This window comes from Drosophila teissieri, chromosome X (assembly GCF_016746235.2).
Source record: "Drosophila teissieri strain GT53w chromosome X, Prin_Dtei_1.1, whole genome shotgun sequence".
Taxonomy (NCBI): Eukaryota; Metazoa; Arthropoda; class Insecta; order Diptera; family Drosophilidae; genus Drosophila; species Drosophila teissieri.
In genome coordinates, this window is record NC_053034.1 from 22,610,501 (window position 1) to 22,631,614 (window position 21,114).

Below are 21,114 nucleotides of genomic sequence, written 5' to 3' on the forward strand. Positions count from 1 at the left end.
AGCGGCTAATGGCAAACGAGAGCTCATCAGTGTTAACTCCTCCTAGGCTGCGAAAGCTGCTTCTCACCATTCGTTGCGTGGCCGACAGCTCTGCCATCATGGCTGCTTGCCCAGCACGGGCGGCAGCGGAGGCAGCGGTGGCGGTGGCAATAGGTGTAGCGGCGGGGGCAGCAACAGAGGCAGAAGCACGGGCAGCAGCAGGGGCAGCAGCAGGGGCAGCAGCAGGGGCAGCAGCAGGGGCAGCAGCAGTAGTGGCAGCAGGGACCATCCGGGGGTCCTCCAGCGACGAAGGCGCCTCATCCAGCTCCCACAGGCTCGGGAACACCACGCGAGGCCACAGCAACGAGCTTGGCCTGCGTAGCTGCCGAGCTCTTAGAAGCCTGGTGGCTTCTGCGCCTGCCTCGTCCCGGCTTCCGCGACGCGCTGCTGGCGCTCGCGGCACTCGCGCTGCTGTCGCTCTCCATAGGACTTACCACGATTGTGGCTCCTCCTTCTGGCGACTCCGGAAATTGCGCGCTCACTGTCACAAGTTGGTTGCTTTGGTGCACGAGCTCCACCTATTGGCAGATTTGCGTAACCAAAGTACCAGTCTGGCAGCACCGAACCGTCCCAAGACACAGACCGTAGCAGCGACAACAACCAAACAGCTGATTGCTGGTAGCGCGGACACAAGCCGACAGGCCCAGCTGTTTAACAGCTGTCCGAAAGCTCGCCTGGAACCACGTGCTGTTCTCAGTGGAAAATTTTGCAATAAATTATTGCGAATTGTTCCAAAACCACAGGCCTTACACTCGCGTAAATAATCGCACTATTTCCGCGGAGCACTCAACCACCGATTTATCGTCTTTCCCGACTTTGTTTCGCAAAGAAAACTAAGCTTTACGCAATCTGACCACGAGCGTACCGAAAACACGTCCGTCGTTAATCCATTCATGCGCGTCACTAAGTAGATTTTTTAATTTTTTTTTAGTATAACAGATTCTTTGGCCTTGTTGCCCGCACTGGCGGCATACATTGGACTTCTGGCGGCATTCGCTGACCTTGTGGTCGAAACCCACACACCTGTGGCAGGCATATGTCCGGACCTGTGATCGGCATCGGAAAGAAAACCACTTGATGTAGACACGGCCTACATCTAGTTTCGCCATCGCCTTGTCGCTGACCTCTAGCGTCACGTTTACGGTGGCGCCGTCAGTCACCGCGTGGTCGGTGACCAGGTGCACCGACCTCTTGAACTCCGAGGCCGTCATCTCGCCGTCGAAGTTATTCTCGTGGAGCTCCTGCATAAACTCCTCGGGGCCGATTGCTGTGTCGACGTCGTAGACGACGACTTTCGGCTTCTCGGCCGCGTTTCGCGCCACATTCAGCCCTACTTCGGCGAATTTTTTAGAGTTCACAACCTTCTGCAGCTCTCCGACTGAAGGAGTCCGGATAACTGCTCCACCACCTCGGCGGAGCTCACGCACCTCATGCACCCTGACTCCGAGGGAGGGTGCAACCATCATGCGCACCTTTTCGGCTATCGCCTTCCCCGATAGCGCTGGGTCGTCGCACTTCACCACTGCTGACCACGTCTCGCGAACCTTCGTGGTCCGCGGGGCCGCAATGGGTGCAGCCTGAGGCATCTGGGGAAAACGCGAACTGGCGGATGTCGGCATAGACGGCGGCGGTGGGGGCGGCATAGCCAACCGCGTCTCCAGTTCTCCACACCGGAGCATCAACGCCATCACCAGCTCATCGTAGCGGCTAATGGCAAACGAGAGCTCATCAGTGTTAACTCCTCCTAGGCTGCGAAAGCTGCTTCTCACCATTCGTTGCGTGGCCGACAGCTCTGCCATCATGGCTGCTTGCCCAGCACGGGCGGCAGCGGAGGCAGCTGTGGCGGTGGCAACAGCAGGTGTAGCTGCGGGGGCAGCAACAGGAGCAGCAGCAGGGGCAGCTGCGGGGGCAACGAAGCTGACGACGATGGGGGCAGTATTGGCAGCAGAGACAGGCCGGGTCCTCCAGCGACGAAGGCGCTTCGTCCAGCGCTCCTACAGGTTCGGGAACACCACGCGAGGCCGTAGCAACGAGCTTAGCCTGCGTAGGTGCCGAGCTCTTCGACGCCTGATGGCTTCTACGCCTGCCTCGTCCCGACTTCCGCGTCGCACTGCTGGCGCTGAAGGCACTTGCGCTACTGTTGCTCTCCATCGGACTTAACACGATCGTGGCTCCTCCTCGAGCTGTACCTATTGGTAGATTGGCGCAACCAATATACCGGTCTGGCAGTACCGGATAACTTATTGCAAATTAATCCAAAACCAGGGGCTTCCGGGGAGCACTCAACCACTCAACTTTCCGATCTTTGTTTCGCAAAGAAAATTTAGCTTTCGCAATCTGAATACGAGCGTACCGAAAACACGTCCGTCGTTAATCCATTCATGCGCGTCACTAAGTAGATTTTTTAATTTTTTTTTTAGTATAACAGATTCTTTATTGACATCTGCCCAAGAGGGCAATCAATAAAATTTTGTGATACATGGGCGGTTATGTAGATTCCCTAGAGAATCTTATATTTGATAGCTAGGGTCATCAAAGGATTCCTTTAGGGAATCCGGAAAGACCTGCCTTTGGTGGGTGATGTCTTCGGAGCCTTCTGCGCTGTAGGCTGTTGTCAAGGAGGTTGATTGCAATATAATTCTGGTGGTTTTCCAGCTTCTCAAGGTACCTCCTGCTAGCTTTCCTGGATTCCTCAGCGACACTTTGCATTTTGAGGTCCCTTTTAACTGTTGTGTTTCTCACGTAGTAAGAACAGTTAATGATAAATATCAGAATGCGGCATTCTGCTCTCTGTAGTCTTTTAATGTTTGTATGGGATGCAGTGCCCCAAAGCTCAATACCGTATGTCCAAGCATGCTTTATGATGGCTTTGTAGAGCAGTAACTTGTGTCTAATGGGTAGCGTGCTTCGTCTGCCCAGGAGCCAGGTCATTGAGCGGCATTTGTGCCTCATGAGCTTTACTTTTTCCCCTATGTGGTCCTTCCACGTGAGAGGCTTGTCCAGGGTTATTCCCAGGTACTTGGCCCTCGCAGTGGACGGTATGTTGGACGGGTGGACAGTTGCCTGGTCTGAGCAAAACTGTGGCATAGGTGGATTTGTCAGCGTTCATGGTGATGTTCCACCTTTTCAGCCATGGCTGAATCGTGTCCAGCTCGCGTTGCAGCCCTTGCGCTGCCAAAGCAGAAGTTGCATCAGAGCACAGGAGCGCTGTGTCGTCCGCGTATGTGCATGTCAGTATTTTGTTGTCTTCAGATACTGGCATATCTGAAGTGAATATGCTGTACAGCACAGGATCGAGTACGCTGCCCTGAGGTACTCCAGCTCTCACCACGTGTTGGGGTGATTCGGAGTTACTGCTCCTCACGTAGAACCTCCTCTCTTCGACGTATGCCTTAAGGAACATGTAGTATGGGGCCGGCGACTGTTGCTTCAGCTTGAATAGCAGGCCGAGGTGCCACGCCGTGTCAAAAGCCTGCCTCACACATCACACCAGCATCACATCCACCTGGTTGGTTTTCAGGTAGAGCTCCACTTCTGGCTTGTTCATCGCCAAGCCGTTAGCATTCCAGGTTACTATCTGTGTGCTCATGGCATGGTTCTCTGACAGGAGAACATGGCCATCACCATGTCTTTAAACTGGGAGAATATTGAGGCCATCATATTCTCCATGCGCCATTATTCTCTCCTCCAACGCTGCCTTCTGGTCAATGCGACCTTGTTGGCTGAAGATGTGGTTGGGTTGCTGCTGCTGGTGGTACCCAGTGAAGCCAGTGTATGTGGCGTTGTTGGTTGTCGCTGGTGGTGTATGGACTACTTTCGGTGGTGGAGCCTTTGGCTTGGGGGCATGAGCCTTGGAGCCTTGGCATGACGTAGTGTGCGCCTCCCCGCAGTTACCGCATGCGGCAGGTGCGTCTTTGGCCTTAGTGCACTCGATAGAGGCATGCCCTTCACCGCACTTTACGCAAGTGTGCTGCAATCTGCAGTACCTCTAGGTATGCCCGAAAGCCTGACAGCGGTAGCACTGCACCAGGTCATTGAACTTTCTGGGCTCCTCAATGGAGACCACAGCGTGGCAGAGCCTGTTAAGCTCGATCACCTTTTTGTTGTTGCTTGAAGGCTCCAAATTTACAAAGAACATAGCCATAGGGTTCTTTGTGGTTCTTGAGACGGCGTTCTTGATGTATTAGTCTTGTAAATTTTTATCGATTTGCCAAACAACTTTTTGCCACGCCCACTCTAACGCCCACAAACCGCCATAAACTGTCAGTGTTGAATTCTCTACCACGCACTTCCACTAGCTGAGTAACGGGTATCAGATAGTCGGGGAACTCGACTATAGCGTTCTCACGTGTTTATTTTTATATTTAATCATCTTTTTAAATATTATAAATACGAGTGTAAGAAATGTTGGGAAATTGGCCAGTTAAGATGATTGGAATTCATTTGATTTTTCTTTTCAAGGGTATGCATACACCAAAGACATTTGAATAACAGGATGCGTAACGCCATACTTTTTTTTTGTGCTGGCTCTAGAGCTGGCTAAAGGCTTTCTCGAAAGGTTTGTTAAAAAGCCAGAGAGCGAAGAGCTCTAGAGCCAGCAGCTCTTTTGTACGCATACAGCGACAGCACTACGTATGCACATGCATTGTAAAAATTAAAAAATATGCCCTTCATTTTAGAAGTTCTTAGACTCAAATCTAGTTTTGCATGGCCTTAACATAAAAATTATTCGAATTCAACATAGAAATAATAATAGCCCAAACTATGTACATAATAATACACAATAATTATATTAGAATAATTGTCATTAGAGTATTCAGCGAACGACGTGTGAAAAATATAAGAAGACAATGATTCTTCGGTGCTTATGTCCGAAGAAGTTTAATAACCTTCTTAACCTTAATACAATAGATCGATAACATTATATATCAGTATCCTAACATCGGTAACAATATATATAATAATATATATAACAATATATAACCAAGGCGCGCAGCTCAAAATGGGATGTTTACATTCTTATTACAGTCTTATTACACACTTGCAACCATGGTTTAAGCCTACCAGCCTAGATTCCCTTATATGGGAGTTGCGTCAGCTGACAATTGTCAATATTAGTTATTTTATAATTAGGAAAAACACGATTTACTCTATATGGCCCACGGTAATTGGGTGCAAACTTCATACAAAGCTCTGCGTCACATCAACATTACGAATAGCAACAAAATCATCAACCTTGTACAACGCCGGTGCCGTATGCCTTAAGCCGTATGCGGTTTTATTTCGGATTTGTGATTGACATACATATATTCTCATTTGCTTCATTCCTTATCTAGACATCGCGGTTTCTCTTGACCACATTTTTCTTCCAAATAGCAACGTACTTGGGGTTCTTTCTGGTACTACACTGCACGGAATTGTTTATAGCGGTTACACGGTTAAGCAGCTTATACCAATCGGCTTGATTTAGGGGCTCTGATAGCTTTCCCAACATAGGTGCATTCCCAACATTTGCTTGAGGGGCCGCTGTGGCTACCTTAATATGATAAATATTTCTGGACTCAAGGAACTCTTGAAACTCAATGGAAGAGAAACACGTGCCTCTATCGGAGATGATTCTACGAGGCCGACTATAGTATTCCAAAAATGTTTCTACCGAGCAATTTACTGCCTTAGTACTAGTGTAGTTGACAGGATATAATTCAACAACATTTGTGAACGCATTAATGATCACCAACAAATAATTTCTTTTCGAGTTTATAGACGGAAGGGGACCTAGGTGGTCAATATTGATCGTATTAAACGAGACCGAAGCTTGAGGTATACTATAAAGCGTTCTATTGTGAATACTTTTCGGGACTGAATGTATAATGCACGGTAAACAATTCTTTATAAACAGATCAACCTTACTTCTTATACCAGGAAACCAATATTTTTCTCTCAGTTTATTGACACACTTATCCATGTGTCAATTTTTAATGGAATTTCCTAATTAATCTTCCTTCATTCGGCTCGGAACATACATACACAGTTTCTCGTTATTCTTTGGATCTATACACTATTCCATCTTACAACACAAAATTTTCAACTTCCCCAATCTCTAACTTCTCTCGCACTCGACGTATTTCGGAATCCCTTATCTGTTCAGTCTGCAACAGTAAATCAATATCATAAGGGGACGCACCTACAGTTCCAACAATATCCTCAACCTCCGGGGCAAACCTAACGGATTTGACACGTTTCTTAGGATTGCAAGATACATCCCATTTCGTAGGTTGAGAAGGTCTCTTAGTTTCACAGGGTTCAGTAAGTCTACATTGCCTACAAGGTTCACTAAGTCACACTGCCTACAAGGTTCACTAAGTTCACAAGATTCAGTAGTTATACAAGGTGCAGCAGAAACACCGGGTTGAACAGGACCACAAGGGTCTCTAGGTTCAGAAGGTACAACAGCTCTTGACGAAATCGGACAAGGATCAGAAATTCCCTCCTTCTCTTAACAACTCTTTTTGCCTACTAAGCATCTAACACACCTGTCAATGTTTTACCAATTAATTCATGAGTAGGAGAAAAACGTACTCGTTTACAAGCCAAAACAACGGAATGTCTATCTAATTTTGAATCCATATAATGCCCGGTGACACCAAAATAGCTTTAGTTGCTGGCACTCGAAATGTCAGCCGTAGTAGTCTTCGTAAACTGCTCTGCGTTTATCCAACATCGTCCTTATAGTTTTCCGGCACGGAATATTTACCGAACGCCCAGCAATTGCACCCAAAAGCGATTTTCCACGGTGCATGGTGGCAGCATTTCAGCGACAATATAGTCGCATATTTTCTTGTTTAGCTATAAAAAGAAGTTATTAAAATATAATTTAATTATTATGAATTTATTTTGGAAACAGAAGAAATTTGGTTCCTTAGGCTCTGATTTACCCTCTTCCGTTTTTGCCATTTTTGATTTCATAGCTTCATATGACGCATACCTGTTTGGATGGACCCCCTACAAAAAAGTATTAATAGAATCATATATTTTTAAAAATTCATAACATTAAATTTTGTGACGGAATTTTGCCGCCAAATATTGTATGTGCGAATGTAAAAATGAATGTACATTCCCTTCAGTACCAGTCCCTAAAGATTCCCTAGGAAATCCCTGGGGAGTCTCCAGGAATCCCATACAAATCGGCGAGGAATTTCCATACAACAGGCGTTCGTGGCGAGGAACTCCTGGGGAATATCGAAAAAAAAGCAAGGGGTTTTCCCGAGGAATTCACGAGGATCAAAAAATAAGAACAGGTTTTCTAGAGGAACTTCCAGGGAATTCTTTCAGTATTCCTTTGTAATTCCTCAGGTATTCTTCGGGATTTCTTTTAGTATTCCTCGGGAATTCCTTTAGTATTCCTCGGGATTTCCTCGGGAAAATACCAGTAAATCCAGAAAAATCTTTTACATGAAGTAAACAATACTTTTTCCATAAATCATTGGAAAATTCTTCACGAATATATCCAACATATTTAAGCATTATTTAAGTTTGACTCTCGTTGCAAGTGAGAGGGAAGCTGCCTGCAAGCACATTGCAGCAAAAGGAATAAGTAATACTGGTCATCATTAATTGTATCTTTAAGAGCTACAATACCAGTGTATAGCAAAAATTGCCTAAACTCTGTGGCAATTCATCCAATGATCTTGGTTTTCGAGCAAACTATTGTGGGACGCAGCTCCTCATCGATTGCAGACATTGGGATATTTGCTGATTCCAAGACTTGGAAACCCAATATTCTTGCTCTATATTATTTTCCACTATTTTATTTTTTTAATTTTTGAATAACCACCAAATTAATAAGGTGCATGCAATCTAAAGGGACTTGAGTTACCATTAGAACTCCAAGTTTTTCTAAAGCGGACTGAACACTTAAATATTCTACTTTGTGGTGGTTACGATATGTCCTGTTCTTAAAGTTTTCTTCTTTAATCAATACACCACGTTCAGTGCTACATGTCAATACAGAATCTACTTTTCGTCCTACCTGGGTACATTTGCTGCAACCATGACTAGACGTATGTCCAGGCGTGCCAGTAATAAATGCTCGAGCAGGAGCATCACAAACTATGGCTATAATTTCCAAACCAATTTTTTTATTAGAAATTGTTAAACGCTTTTTAATAATTTCGGAAGTTTCGGACACAAATTTAGATAAAAACTCTTCGCAATTAAAAGGCTTATTAGTCCCATAAAAACTCCAATTGGCAATACGGGGTCATGGTGTTATTTATTCTTAGAAAAATGTTCCATAATTGTGCAGTAGAACTCTTAAAAATTGAAAGTCCGTTAATGTTTATATCGATGATCAGTACGTCCGGCAAATGGGGAAACACTGATAGTTTATTTAATTGTTTTGCTAAACCGATATGTAAATAGGAGCCGCCCGCTACTTTACTTATATCGGGTTCATCAAAACAATTAAATTTATAAAAGGGCTTAATTTTCAACTTATGAGCATTTAAAATCTCAATAAGTTCTATGGCACATCCTCGTGTTGGCTTATGCTTTAAATAGCACCTTTTTAACTGTGTATTTAAGTCAGAGCTATCACGAACATGTGCATCTAAGCTACCTACATCAAAATTACTAACTCCTATCTCATCTTCCCCCATAAGTGGATCCAAAGATTCCGTATTCACTGTTGTGCTAGGCCCTGCTACTTCACCTATACCCTCGCTTTCAATTTGATTGGGCCTTTCTAGAGCACACCGCCTCATAATTTTTTCCCTTTCCTTAGCTGCTAATTTATTAATACATTTAGAGCCAACCATTTTCTTCCTTTGCTAATTTTAATGAGGACAAAAGAATTAATTTTTTTTCGTATTTAATTGAATGTTATTTATTATAAACGTTACTCGTAGACTAAAAGGGTATACTAGATTCGCTGAAAAGTATGTAACAGGCAGAAGGAAACGTTTCCGACCATATAAAGTATATACATATATTCTTGATCAGGATCAGTAGCCGAGTCGATCTGGCCATGTCCGTCTGTCCGCCCGTATGAACGTCGAGATCTCAGGAACTATAAAAGCTAAAAAGTTGAGATTCCAGAGACATAGAAGCAGCGCAAGTTTGTCGATTCATGTTGCCACGCCCACTCTAACGCAAACCACAAGCCGCCTAAAACTGCCATGCCCACACTTTTGAACAATGTTTTGATATTTTTTCATTTTTGTATTAGTCTTGTAAAGTTCTATCGATTGGCCAAAAAACTGTTTGCCACGCCCACTTTAACGCCCACAAACCGCAAAAAAGACTCGCCTTCGCATTTCCACCAGCTGAGTAACGGGTATCAGATAGTCGGGGAATTCGACTATAGCGTTCTCTCTTGTTTTTTTTTATTTATTTATTATTTTTTATATTATTTAATTTATTATTAGATCTATTATAAAATAATCATAGAATATAATAATTAACACCGAAGAAGTCCACAGCAAATAGCAACTAATAATAAAATTGCGTCACATAAAAATATTGTTTTAAAAATGTCGCGTTCAAAACCATATTTTGGCTTAATTGCTATATTTCCTTAAGGGGGTCGTCTACCGTCGCGCTCAAATTTTGGGCCTCTCATGCAAGGATGGATTGCAAAAAAAACTACACATGATATTTGAACAACATTTTTTTATCTGATTAATTAATGCTTTAACTCAAAGAATATATAAAAAAAACCGGATGAAATTGTCGTGAAATTTGCCGTTTGCGCGTCGTTGAATGCACCACTGCCGGTGGAACGAGGTCAAACGGTCGTAATGATATTTCAGATTCAGAACCTTGAATCAAAAAAAATTTTTTTACTTAATTTTAAGAACGTTGACTATGGAATTACAGGCGCTTTTATCAAAATTTGAAAATTTCACAAAAGGCAGCGGTATGAAAAAAAGCTCTTTTTGACCATGTTTTGTGTCATGCCATAGCCAGATGTTTTGTGATTAAGTGACGCTTTACAGATTTAGGATATCTTCTATAGTTTCGAAGAAATCTTGACGACCGTTTTGATAAACACTACTTTTGGGAAAACGCTTTTAAAGATAAATGATACGCTTCTGAGCGATGTAAATAGGCATTGCAGGCATGATCCTCGATATCTCGTAAACCAGCATGCTTTCGATCAAATCCTTCACAGGGCATGTTTTTAGTTATGTCTAAATTAGAAATATGAAAAAAAAAAATTCGATGTTTTCAAACCGCGAAGGTAGACCCCTTAAGCGCAATATTTTTAAAATAATATTTTTATTCGGCGCAATTTTAATAAGACTTTATTTTTCGCGCGGTTTTTTCCAACAAATATTTATATTGTGAGTGGCCTTTTGTTGTGGATTTTTTCGTGCGATTAATCAAAATTAAAATTTTTATGCTACTCTTTTTTAATATTGTATGCCAAAATAAAAATAGAGGCGCATGAAAACTTATCTTTAAAAAATAGCGCGGCCCATTTTTAACTTTAATTTCGACTTGGGCGTGGTATATTTTATAATTAAAATAAAATTAACATCACAATTGCATTCCATTGTTTTTTTTCTGTGCACATTCTTATATTTTCTTTTAGCACTTTACATTTCTTGCGCTTATGTACAAATATGTATTTTAAAGACTTTTCGCAATGTCATGCAGTTTGGAATGCATTATCTATGCTAATTTATCCACACGAAAAACTTTACTTACCGGATTTATATATTTAATGTTGAAAATGTTTTAAACAAACACCACTTGTCACTTTTTACAATTGAATGCAAATGGAAAAGAAAAGGGGTGACGGAAAACGAAACCGAAAATTCTGACAGGCGCGTGCCAGGGTATTTCCGACCATAATGATCCCGTGTAATTTGAGTAATTCTTATTACAAATAGACGAATAATTAAAAACGGACGCGTTGGCGTTGCCTATAGCGACAGTTTAATTTCTTACCAAATCCTAAAATCAACAAATTTAAATTAAATATACACTTTAATATATATAAATATCCCACCAATTATTAGAACGGTATTCAGAAGTCTATACATTGCGTTTTTTTCTCGACTCTGATTTTGTCTCCTCTCATCTTTCACTCTCATTTTCGGTCAATAGGTGGGTCTAAATGGTTGCATGTATTGATTAAGATTCGATATTGAGTTTGGGTATTTGTATTGAATTTGTGCGATTTTGGATTCAGATTAGGATTTGAGTTTTTATTACGGATTTCCGGAATTTTATTTAATTCAAAGTTAATATTTTCTTCATAAATTCCTTCACTTTGTGCAATAGTAACTACCGATCTTAAGTCTGTGATATCATGTTGAGCCCAAATAGTATATAATTGTATTGGTAGTTTTCTAATCAGTGTTTTAATGGAATCTTATATTGCTTGAAGACAAATAAGAAATTCTAATTGGTTTTCTTCCAGATGTAATTTCGAAATCAAGATTTGACGTCGTCGTTCCGTCTCTTCGCAGAATGCCCTCAGATTTCCTTTATCCTTTATCTCCCTGAAGTTCTCCAATAGCTTGTAGTGCAGTGTTTGGGGTTTGAATTCTGCTATTAGTCTCGCTTTAAGGGCTAATCTTCGACGTTCGGAAGTCCCAAAGATCGTGTTACGTGTGTATCCAAGTTCCTTTCGATGGCTCAAAGTAGAATCCTCTGTTGTCGCCCATCGTTAGTTTGGTAGAGTGAAATCACGTAGTCCACTCTGCTTATGAAGGTGTAGAGGGTTTCTGGATCACCCTTAAATGGCATTATGTCTCTTAGCTGCCGACGGGCTTCGGCAAGGTTGTTATCGTTCACCGTTTGTTTGAACTGAAATGGTATTTCTGTATAGGAATGGGGTATTCCAACATAAGCTTTCAAAACCTATATAGTTTATAAGCATAGATCAAAATGAGCTGAATAGCAATCACTGTTCTGTGCGCAATTACGATCTTCCCAGTGCTCACAATCTGTCCCTTTCTTACGCATTGATATCAAGAAGAGCTAAAAAGTAATAGCGTGCGCATCTCTGTTCTGTGCGCCATTACAAACATCCCAGTACTCACTATCTGTCCCTTTCTAACGCATTGATAACAAAACACAATGGCGCAGTTGCATGCTGGGGCGGCCATTTCTTTTATAGTGTGATGTTGCCCTCACTATTCCCGTCTCGTTTGTACACATTACTGACAGACAACTTTTGATCACCATTTTATTTAAAGACTGGATATATACATATACGCACACTAAACCAAACTTAAACCGAACCCTATCATAACAAGAGCTTCGCCAATTTGAAGCTTAAATAATTAATTAAGTTCTTATTAAAAGTAAAGCTTCAAAAAAATGATTCGATTAGTCTGCTGGCAATCCTCTCCAAAATACTCGAAATAGTATTTCTGCGCAGAATGTTGCCAGTACTGGCAACAGCGTTGCTGGCTTACGCACGTGTTCGGATGCACGCATATGTATGTACATACATATGTATGCAAACATTTACAATAAAACGAATTAACGACTTGCTAATAACACATAAAATCGTAAAGGCATAGGCAAACACAAATTTGCAAGGAAGCCCGAAGTTTATGTAAGCCTCTTCTCTTTAATTTTTTTAGAAGCTGGAATGATTCTGTCATTACTTAAAGATATTACAGACGAAGAATTGAGAATTTATTTCGTAATTTTATTCCTATTATGGTATCAGAGCATTCGTTCATTATTGTTAGAAAATGAACACGAATTTGGCTCACCAATACTATAGTGGAGTAAGCCATCAATGATTATATATAAATAAAAGTTTTCGAACTTCCAAAGCTGGTCGAGGAGATTTGCTATATATTTCCCAACGAAAAATCAAACAAGGTGCGAAATCGAATAAAAAGGTAAAATTATATTTAACGTATGCAAATATGTTAAACAATAAGCGAATCTGTACGCATGTACAGATAACCCCTTTTCTTATTTACAGGACTTTTATTATATAAATCGGACCAAATACAAAAATCCAACAGGTAAGCTTCACTCGCGCTACAAAAACAAGCGCTACCAATTATCCAAAGCTATAGACTCCTTTGCGGGAATAAAAGCACCGGGACTAGATGGAATGGATTTCCAGCCGTGCTACAGGTGAGCAAAGAAGTGATCACCCCGTGGCTACACGCTATATTCACAGCATGCTTAAGCACGGGCTATATTCTTATCCAATGGAGGACCTCTAGGATTGTCTTCCTGCCAAAAGCAGGGACGTGCAGCCATATGAGCCCCAAGGATTACAGGCCGATTAGTCTCACCTCTTTCTTAATCAAGACGCTAGAAAAGCTGCTGGACATATACATCAGAAACGATGTGGGACGACTACTGTCATCCAATCAGCACGCTTTCACGAAAGGTAAATCAGTGAAGATAAATCATTAGTAGCCACCATTGAGAAAGCCCTGCATAACCAAAAATATGCTCTCGGAGTGTTTGTGGATATATCCGAAACACCACAGACGCTATAATGGATCGCCTAGAAGCGGCCAACACGCCCCCCGCTATCAGTTTGTGGATAAGAAATCTTCTAAGCTGAAGACGGGTACAATCCGATTGGGGCACTGCATCCATGGTGAAAGGAGCACACAGAGGCACGCCGCAAGGCGGGGTCCCGTCGCCTCTCCTGTGGAATCTGGTGGTAGAATACCTGATCAAGAGATTCGAGAGGAAGGCCCCAAAGATAACGGCCTATGCTGACGACATAAGCGGGAGTGTGTTCATCGACACTCAGCTCGATTATGGAATCAACGCTCAGGGTGATATGTGAGTGGGCGAAGAAGGTAGGACTCACTATCAACGCGGACAAGACGGACCTCATTCTCTTCACCAAGAGATACAAGGTGCCGCTATGGGCCCCCCCGAAGATTAACTCATCCAGGCTAACCCCGAAGACATAAGTCAAGTGCCTCGGAATTGTTTTAGACAGCAAGCTGACATGGAAGCCCAATGTATTAGAGAGGGTGAAAAAGGCCACCATAGCGCTATATGCATCCAAGAAGATGCTTAGCAGCACATGGGGCCTCTCACCCGCTCTAATGCACTGGGTTTACATCTCGGTGGTGCGTCCAACTCTGATGTATGGAGTCTTAGTGTGTTGGCAGGCTATGGAAAAGCCGACTTACAACAAACTCATGGAGGGAACTCAGCGGCAGGCACTGCTCTGGATAACAGGGGCACTGAGGTCAACCCTCACAATAACACTCGAAACTATTATTGGAGTTGATCCCCTAGACATCCACGCGCAAATGATTGCAGGAAAGGCTGCACAACGCCTAGTTGCATCAGGGAATATGTCTCTACAAGGACTCGGGCATAGTTCAATTGGTCGAGACATGAGCGGTAGATCTGACTACATGGTCACCAGAACGTGCCCGGATGTAAGAACAACAACATTCATGGGACCAGACGACTGGAAAACATGTCAGCACCATGCTCAACACCTCAATATATACACGGACGGCTCCAAGATGGAAGAAGGAGTTGGAGCGGGCATATACTGTACAGACCCTGATATGCGGCTGTCGTATAAACTACCAAGCCAATGCAGCATATTCCACGCGGAAGTATTCGCCATAGGGAAAGCGGCAGAGCTTGCGCAGAGCATTGACCCCCCACATGAAGCGGTCAACTTGTTCGAAGACAGTCAAGCGGCGATAAGATCCATGCAATCGTCAGCGGTCAGTTCCAAAAGTGTACTGGCAAGCAGGGAGGCACTAGATATCCCTAGCACGACCACGTCAGTGCGGATCTACTGGGTTCCCAGCCACCAGGGCAGGGAAGGCGTCGGACTGGCGAATGAAAGATCAGAAAACGTTCCTGTCTCCCTTGGAACGCTCCGAAGCGAACTGGAAAGACGGGCCGACACACGAGCCAAAAGCAGATGGAGAAGAACTTCCACCACCTGCAAAGTTTCAAAAATCATGTGCAAAGAGCGCAACGCAATACTCAGCCACTACGTGCTGCATCTTCCAAGGAAAGACTGCAGACTGTGGGAATTCTTACAGGTCACTGCCTAGCTGCGGCACACGCAGTCAAACTGGGCATTACCGATAACGCCAAATGCCGAAAATGTGACGAATTCGAGGCAATTGAAACCTTGGAGCATCTCATTTGCAAGTGTCCGGCCCTAACAAGGGCAAGAATAAACTACCTAGGTGCTCCGGTTCTGGCATCGCTAGAAGATGCCTCCAGGAAGAAGCCAGGCGAACTACTTGCCTTCGCGAAAAATACCACGATCCTAAAAGATTTCGAAAACCGCGAAAACATTCTCTAGGTCCATTAAGAAACATTCGGACAGCTATTTGCCATATTGGCCTATGCGCGGCCCCGTGAGGGTCTTCCGACCTAACCTAACCTAATTATCCAAAGATTTCCTGGGAAGAAAACAAAAATCAAAAGCAGCATCCAAAGCCATCGTTCCATTCCTACTGAAGTTGACGAAGCCGTTGTCAAAGTCATTAAAGCAATTTTAAAGCGAGATTGCGCGGATGACGTTTGCGTGAAGTGGAAACAAACTTTCCATATTCGCCAAAAGGATTTGAACCAATTGAGTGCTGAACAGTACCACTTCAACATTCGAAGAGATAAGTCGTGCCACTACAGTTTAAAGTCTCGCTTTGCGTAAATCCAAAATTCTTATCAGCAGAATTTTGCCTGTTACATACTTTTCAACGAATCTAGTATACCCTTTTACCAAAGACATTATTCTAATGTCTTTGCTTTTACTCTACGAGTAACGGGTATAATTAGAGTTTAACGATAAATGTAATATTTAAAAGTTCCTCTCAACCAGCGATTTTGGCAGTGTATGCCCATGATTATGCCAAATATTTCCTCGTTATAGGAAAACAGTTTTGTTATGATGGCATGCACTGACAGAAATTGGTTGTTGTAATTTTTAAATCATTGTTTTTCTTTGGAAGTGAAATTAATTTTTCTAATTCTTTGAGCATCTTTTTTAACGAAAAATAAAAGTTAACATTATAAAATTATTTTTGAATATTTATAAATATTAAATTATTTATTAAAATTCTTAGAAATAATTCAGGTATGCACGCTTATATTTAATTTTCATGTTTTATTACATTATGGTTATTTTCTATAAATTTACTTCACCTTCTAATTTTCCATAGCAGAGTTTTGGTTTTATTTTTTTTTTATTTCGTATCGCACATAAAATTTGCCAATTATAAATAAATAAAAATGAATAAATTAAATTTTTTAAAAACTTTATTATTTCTAATTAAAATAATAAGAGAATAAAATGAGAAACTATAAGAAATAAAATTGTTTATATAATGAAGTCGAACTAAATATTTTTTTATTGGGATCGCCAGCCTTGGCTGTAGCAAGCGATCATGGTAGGGTGGGGTTAATGGGTGCTAAACAACAACTCAGCATCCACAACTTGTTGCCTACTGCCACTCTCTTCCTGTTTTCTCTCCGGTCTCTTCCTTTCTTTTTCCCTATCCCTGCACGCGAATGCATATACTTAATTACTAAATAGAATCGATTGTGCGAGCCTTTGCGAAAGCAGCTTCTCTCTTACTCCCACACAATCCTCTGCTCTCTCACACCTCCATCTGCTCGCTTCAAAAACATTCGTTGTATGTTACAGTTACTTTCTTAAAAATTCTAGGAATGACCATAAACAAATATAAAATATAAGTGGAACACATACATAAACTTACTTCTACCCAAACTCTACAACAAGCTAAATATAATAAAATGTCTATCTAGTCTTAAATTTAATTGTAACACGTATACACTACTAGATGTCGCGAAGGCAACGGTCATAGCCAAAATAGAGTATGGTTTGTTTCTATACGGCCATGCATCCAAAAGCATTATAAACAAAATAAAAACACCATTCAACTCCGCAATCCGTCTAGCCCTCGGAGCCTATCGCTCTACCCCAATAAATAACTTACTCTACGAATCAATTATTCCCTCTTTAGAAATGAGACGAGACCTTCAAATAGCCGAGCTATCGCAAAACCTAATTTTTTCCAAAAACACACCAATTTACATGTTCGTTAAACATAAAAAATCAAAAAACAAAATAACACTAATAATAGACCAAACAATCAAACTCAGCCTAGAACTTAATCTACCCTACAAACCAGTAACACTTAATAAACACAGGCCACCATGGATCCTCCCCAATCTAATAGACACATCACTTAGAATCCATAAGAAACAAGAAACATCTCCAGACCAATACAGACCAATACAAAAAATAACCTTAACTCTCATTATTTCATAATCACTGACGGCTCAAAAATTAACTGCACAATAACATTCGCCATTACAACGGAAACCAACATCTTGAAATCCTAAATACAAATAATAACAACTTTTACCCCAACAGAATACGATCACTAATAACGCAACATGCACCTAAAATTAAAATAATGTGGATTCCTGGCCATTCAGGTATTAAAGGAAATCAACTAGCTGATCAAGCTGAAAAATCAGCAAGCAATATGCCACTTATCCTCACCCCAAAAATAAATAACACAGACATAAAAAAACATATTAAAGCTGAACTTGCGACAAAAAAGAAAGAAAAAATATTAAACTGCAGTCAATGGTACCAATTAATTAATACGAATAACTCACACACCTGCGATTACCTTAAACAACCCCGACAAAATTGGACCAGACTCCACCAAGTAAAAATAATACGACTTCGACTAGGACACACAAACAGTACCTAAATCCAAATTCAATATCAATTTGCCCGTTTTGCCAAGGTGATATCTCAATAAGCCATATAATAATCCATCCTACAAACCAAAAAAGCCATATTTTGCATCTCTAACCCAACCCAGATAACATACAAAAACTCATACTTTTTCTCAAATCAACCAAATTTACCAAAAAATCTGAAAATAATAAGACAAATGTATATAACAAACACGGCAATTATTAAGCCATTAAATAGATTAAGGTACAAACCCATTGTAAACCAACATAGCCATAGGCCCCTGCAACCAGTGCTATACCATTTAAGTTAGGTTAATTTTTTTAAACTACTCTATCTATCTATTGTAATAAATAAAAAAAATACAAATTGTGTGCTGAAGATTTTTAAAAAGCTTGGCCGAGACTTTGCCATGCTCAAGCACCTGAATTGGTAAGCTATACCACATAGCTCAATGCATCTTTTCGTATAAAATATTTGCATCCAAGTCCAGCTTTATTGTATTCCCAAACGTAACTTAATTTTCTAAATGAAATAAATTTGTAATTGATTGTGTAATATTTACAGATAAACATCGACTTCCGAGAAACATACCCAGAGAAAGAAAATGCATTGATTTCAAAATGGGACGACCTGAAGTGCAATTTGTTTCCTTTTTACGACAAGAAGATAAAAAACCATCTGTGCAGGCAACAGCTTACCGAAGCAAAGTCGGCAATAAATGAAGGTAAAATAACTAATAACAAAATGTCTATTTACTTATTGTTATACTTGTGTTTCTTCGTTTTTTTAGATGCCCACGATTTTTATTTGCCATTTTGCTAAATGCCGTGCTGCCACCGACAGCGCGTTTAGCGCATTAGGAAGGTGACTATAGCAGATGCGCAGAATTCGATGGTGCTGCGCCTAGATAGCCTGAACGACTACAAGCGCCAAATTGACAAGCAGGTGTGCCTTCATTACGCCGAGGGATCATCTCTTCAACCTTTCATCATTGTACACGGTTCTTCAGACACGGATCTCGTTGTATTTTACGTATATTTTGATCAGAACCTTTTTTAATTTGACTCGTTTTTCAAAGTCTTGATACTTGCTTTAAAATTTTCAACTTCTACGGCTTAAAATATCCAGAACCTAGCGAAGAAGCGTGGACCTTTATTCGAAAATATGTTTATGAGATAGAAACGGAGATCGATTAGAAATCCCCAAATTTAACTACAGTTTTAAGCAATTTACATAACTAAAACTAAAATGTTTGTGTGCTTTCGTTGTCTGAGGACTCTTCCAAATGCAAAGCTTTTAGTATCCCATTTAAAAATAAGTCATTTATTAACAAGAAAATCGTTAAAAATAGTATGTTAGCAACCAAATTGTGAACAAGTATTCACTAATTTTGCATACTTTCGCATACATTTGGAAACAACTCACCGGGAAGTTCCGCAGGATAATGAACTGCCGTTTATATTAGGTGAACAACATTCTATATCTTCTTGAACCGTTATCTTCAAAGCAGTCTATTTCTAAATCAGTTTTAAATAATCAGAATGCAAACGAACATGATTTTCTTTAATCAGAAAATAAACATTCAGAATCTAACTTAAGCTTGAATTTTTAAAAAAAAAAAAGTTATAAGTACTTCTTAACTTCTTTATGATCTTAAGTTGTCATGTCATGTCATTTTAGTTCAAAATATAATTACCTCATTAATGTATGACATAGCAAATGCAATTGAAGCTCACATAACATGTACTCTAACTGATGATTTACAGAACATTTTAAGTTTTATTAGGGATCCGTTCCATGAAGTTCGTACCGAGCATAGATTTCTTGAAGTCTTAAAAGGCTTAAGTCTATATAAGGAACCCACAAAATTTCAAATTGATAGAAAAGTTTCTGAAATCGTTATATGTGGAAACCCTACGTTGGACCCGAAAGATTATGATATTTATGTAATGCCTTTAGCTTTCATATTTAAGCAAATTTTTTAAATTCCAAATTTATTGAATCTAACTGTAGAAAATACTCAGACAAGCCTAAACGCAAACGACTTAAGAAATTTCGCAAGTGCTCAGCTTTTTGGAAATATTTTAGAACGCTTTAGTTCTGAAATAGTTATTCTTTTTTTATTGTATCTTGACGATTTTCAAATTTACAATCCGCTAGGCACTCACACATTTTCAATATGCGGTGTCTACATACATTTTCCGTTAAAGCCACAGTATTTGTTGTCATAATTACAGTATATTATTTGGAAACGAAGTATCTTTTCATCATTTGGTTGAGCAATTCAAAATATTAGAAAATGGAATCATGCTGACAGTTAAAAACAAGAGAGAACGCTATAGTCGAGTTCCCCGACTATTAGATACCCGTTACTCAGCAGCTAAATTTAAAGAACAATTAAAAAAAATAATTTAAAAATGAATTTTTAAATTAAATTAATTAATATTTAACTTATTTAAAAATATGAATTATTTTTTAGATTTTTTTTAATTTTACTTAATTTTTTTGTGGGTTTTTCTTGTTTTTGTTTTAAATTAAATTAAATTATCAGACTTATTTAAAAAATATTAATTATTTATTTTCGTTTTTTTTTGTTTTTTTTTTGGGTTTTTTTTAAATTTAATAATAAATACATCTAATAACTAAAAAATTCAATTATTTTTTTTGTGTTTTTTTTTTTAATTAAATTAAATTATCAGACTTATTTATAAATATTAATTTTTTTTTTTGATTTTTTTTTTGTTTTTTTTTTGGGCTTTTTTTTTAAATTAATAATAAATAATTATAATGAAAATAAATACTTATTTAGTTTATATTTAATTAAATAACTACAATACCTAATCTGCCTCCCTAACGCTAACTAATATACCACTGTGGTAACTATATGTGGTCTCAAATGTGCGCGCAGTGGCCCGATTATCGAAAATATTTGAAAACGCCCAATCAATATGCGTATTGCAATTGGTTGTCGACGAATCCAAATCTAGCAAAGAACCAAAACCCTTAACATCTACTAAAAAATCGAAAATTTGCTTGCAGCAGCCAGAGATGGAGTGGAGGCACAAGTTAAAATCTCCTAACACTAAACAATTACTATTTAAAAATGTGTGCTGCTGAAATAACTCCTTAAATTCAGTTTCAAACTTCTTTAAGGGATAGGTCGGACTTTTATATAAAACTAGAATCCCTAAAGATCGGTACTTAAAGATAGCAAACTCAAACACAGGAGAGGCTAAATTTGAAGGATTTGAAAAAAATCGACCACTTGAGCAAAGACTAACATTCTCAAATAATTCGTTTCGAATAAAAACGAGAATGCCTCTTTTTGGTCGGGCTCCGCTAGCTAC

General features: G+C 40.1%; 1 protein-coding gene across 1 annotated transcript; it reads left to right on the forward strand.

Moving 5' to 3' along the window:
- Positions 1–13,627: 13,627 nt before the first annotated feature.
- Positions 13,628–15,331, forward strand: LOC122624985. The gene is made up of 3 exons (XM_043804795.1): positions 13,628–13,814; positions 13,981–14,840; positions 14,900–15,331. Exons 1-3 carry the CDS (start codon positions 13,628–13,630, stop codon positions 15,329–15,331), a joined length of 1,479 nt encoding a protein of 492 aa, XP_043660730.1.
- The last annotated feature ends 5,783 nt before the right edge of the window (positions 15,332–21,114 follow it).